General features: G+C 37.4%; 1 protein-coding gene across 1 annotated transcript; it reads left to right on the top strand.

Annotated features, from left to right (window-relative positions):
- Window positions 1-602: 602 nt before the first annotated feature.
- On the top strand, window positions 603-1,390 carry LOC130985034 (dehydration-responsive element-binding protein 1E-like). The gene has a single exon (XM_057907788.1). It carries the CDS (start codon window positions 658-660, stop codon window positions 1,180-1,182), a length of 525 nt encoding a protein of 174 aa, XP_057763771.1. The 5' UTR covers window positions 603-657; the 3' UTR covers window positions 1,183-1,390.
- The last annotated feature ends 2,046 nt before the right edge of the window (window positions 1,391-3,436 follow it).

The raw sequence follows: 3,436 nt of genomic DNA, 5'->3' as shown, positions 1-3,436 counted from the left end.
GGGACCATTTATGAGCAAGACCTGCATTAGTCTGAGTCATCCTGCTGACTCATATGAATTTGACGCAACGGTGACCGGGGCATAGCAAGCCGGTGGAGGAAGGGGGTTATGAGACGTCAGAGATTTGGGGTGAGGGGATGAAGACTGTTGGGAGTGTTTAATTTTTTTAAAAAAATCATTAATTACATATATAATTAGTTTATTAAAAAAATAATCAGATTATTAAAAAATTAACCTCAAAATTATTTAAAAATCACTAATTACATATATAATAATTAATTTATTAAATTAAAAATATATTTAAACATGTAAACATTAAGTCCTTAAACGGAGGGGGTATTATTTAGCAAAATTATGATGAGTTTATGATAGCTTATAAAGTGTGTAATGCAAGTGATGACATTGAAAAAAAAATTAGAAGTGCAGTGGCACGTCAAAATAACCGGAGGCTTTACATGTAGGGACCCACTTGTGAATTCAATCCGTGTGTGGATTGCGTATTGACGTCACATCACATGACATGTTCCTTCCTTTTAATTTCCCCTCACAGTTCACACACACACATGCATGCCACTGCCAATCTATATGTATAATACACCGCAACTGCAACTAATCATCAATAGATAAATTCAAACTTTTCCGTCAAAAATCACAACCATGCCCAATTCCGAATTTCACGAAACGACGACGTCGCACTCCAAGAGACGCGACGGCAGGAAGAAGTTCAAGGTGACGCGCCACCCGGTGTACCGCGGCGTGCGGCTGAGGAACTCCAACAAGTGGGTATGCGAGCTGCGGGAGCCGCGCCACCAGAAGCGGGTGTGGCTGGGGACCTACCCCACGCCGGAAATGGCCGCCAGGGCCCACGACCTCGCCGCATTGGCTCTCAGGGGGTCCGCCGCCTGCCTCAACTTCGCCGACTCCGCCTGGCGCCTGCCGCTCCCCTCGTCTAAGGACGCCAAGGACCTCAGGAAGGCGGCCGCCGCAGCGGCGGAGGCTTTCCGTCCCAGGCCACGAGAGGAGGCTTGTTTGAAGAGGCGGATTGACATTTTCGAGGTGTCCGGCGTGGTGGGGCTGGCGGAGGCGGTTCTCATGTCGCCGCCGCCGTTGTTGGGGTGGCGATTCAGTTGGGATGAGGTGGAGAGCGTTGCTGAGGTGGACTTGGCTTTGTGGAATTTCTAAATTTGGATGAGTGGAAGTAGTCAAATTTTGGGCTAATTTGTTTGATTACTCTTTTATTTTTATTTTTGGGTACAAAATAGAAATGGAAAAGTAGTGTAGTGATAGGTTCAAACCATTGCCACTGCTCTTATTACTGCACATGGCGTTTAAATATTTTGGTATAGTTTAGAGTACATTTTCGCCAATAAATGATCATACAATTATTGCATCTCTCAAGATCTATCTTATATATTATCCCAAGCTATAACTAAATAATAGTAACATGTCATATGTGTGTGCTGTATATCTACTTCTACACCTCATTAGACAATAACAATGTATTGCCAGTTATATGATTATTTTGCAAGTAGGTATTAACAGTTGAAAAGAAAAACATCTTAAGTGCCATCATATATATAAAATTTTGCTACCTAAACTATCCGGTCACACCATTAGAAAGTTCTCTTTTAAGCTTTAATGTCCAAAATTAATGCCAATTATGTCATATATATACGGTTCGTGTTCCCAACTTTTGTAATATTTCACAAAGATATCAAAGAACATCTTGATATTTTAATTTAGTAATAATATATTTAGAATATAAATGAATATCTCGTACACCATATGTGTGCGATACTAATAAAATATTAGCAGAAGAATACGGAAGAATATGGCTAAACACCCACTCTTAAGATTATATATATATATATATATATATATATATATATATATAGGAAGAGGTTCTAATAAAAACCTCTGTTAAAATGAGAACTAGGAACCCAATCTTGACCTTTTAAATCTTAGATCTAATGGTTAGAATTTAGTCAACAAAAGAAACTGTGCATCTATTATATTTTACTGTGCACTTAAAAAATATGCAATTTATGCAATTGAAACCAACAATGCAAAATACTCAAGCAAATCGAAATTGTGCATCTATGCAATTGAAACTGTGCATCTATGCAATCGAAATTGTGTATCTGTAGTTTAATCTCAGCCCTCTATTTTATTTAAATCAATGGCTTTAAATTGGTTCCTAGTTTTCATCTTAAGAGGGGTTTTTATATTAACCCTACCCTATATATATATATATATATATATATATATATATATATATATATATATATATAGGGGAGGGCTACAGTGAAAACACTTCTTAAAATATAAATATAAACGTTTTTTAATGTACGAATTTTATCCAACATGATTATGAATTCATCCAACAGGGTTACGAATTGTGAAAAATAAATTTTGCTACCTTTGGGATTCGAACCCAGGACCACGAATTCATCCAAAAGGGTTACGAATCAACCGTAGATCTTGATGATCTAAGGGCTGAAAATTGTTTATATTTTATATTTTAAGAAGTGTTTTTATTTTAGCCCTCCCCTATATATATAAATATATATATATATATATATATATATATATATATATATAGGAATGGGATCATATAGATCTCAATGCTTATAATAGATCCCTAGATCCAAATCTTGACCACACATTTATGACATGTGGCGCATCAAAATGGTGACACGTGGCAAGGAGCTTCCAAGCATTCCAATGCAAAATCTGGAGGGGTAAAATTGGAATGTAATTTTCGGATTTAATAATTAAAAAAATATATATATATTTTTTTAGATTTTCTCAAAATAGATATATTTTAGATGCATATAGTTTCACACAAAGATGCATAAAGTTTTCACATGAAATGCATAACTTTGAACAGAAAAATGCATTTAATTTTTCCAGTTTTGGTATTTTCACCACCCCACCCCATACCACCCCCCAATCCAGCCCACACCACCCCCCAACCCTCCCCATTACCACCCCCCCAAAAATAGGCATGTTTCACATGCATATAAAATCAAACAAAAATGCATAAAGTTTTCATATAAAAATGCATTAAATTATACAAAAAATGCATTTCATTTTAATAAATCTGGTAGTTTCGCCACCCCACCCCTACCCCACCCCCACCCCACCCACCCCTCCCCCCCACCCCCAAATTTTTTTTTTTCAAAAATTGATTTTCTGATTGCTGGCCCACCCCCACCCCCACCCCCCACCCCCCCAAAAAAAAATTTAATTTTTTTAAAACTGATTTTCAAAAAAAAAATTAGGGGGTGGGGTGGGGGGGTGGGTGGGTGGGGGGTCAGTGGTCAGAAAATCAGTTTTTGAGAAAATAAAAAATAAAAAATAAAAAAAAAATTTGTGGGGGGTGGGTGGGTGGGGGGGTGGGGTAGGGGTGGGTCAGTGGTCAAAAAATCTGTTT

This window comes from Salvia miltiorrhiza, chromosome 1 (genome assembly GCF_028751815.1).
Source record: "Salvia miltiorrhiza cultivar Shanhuang (shh) chromosome 1, IMPLAD_Smil_shh, whole genome shotgun sequence".
NCBI lineage: Eukaryota > Viridiplantae > Streptophyta > Magnoliopsida > Lamiales > Lamiaceae > Salvia > Salvia miltiorrhiza.
The sequence above is the reverse complement of the archived record's forward strand: the minus strand, read 5'-3'. Positions and strand labels throughout refer to the sequence as shown.

Excerpts from the sequence above, each read along its gene's own strand:
- LOC130985034 (XM_057907788.1), top strand. The coding sequence starts at position 658 with ATGCCCAATTCCGAATTTCACGAAACGACGACGTCGCACTCCAAGAGA.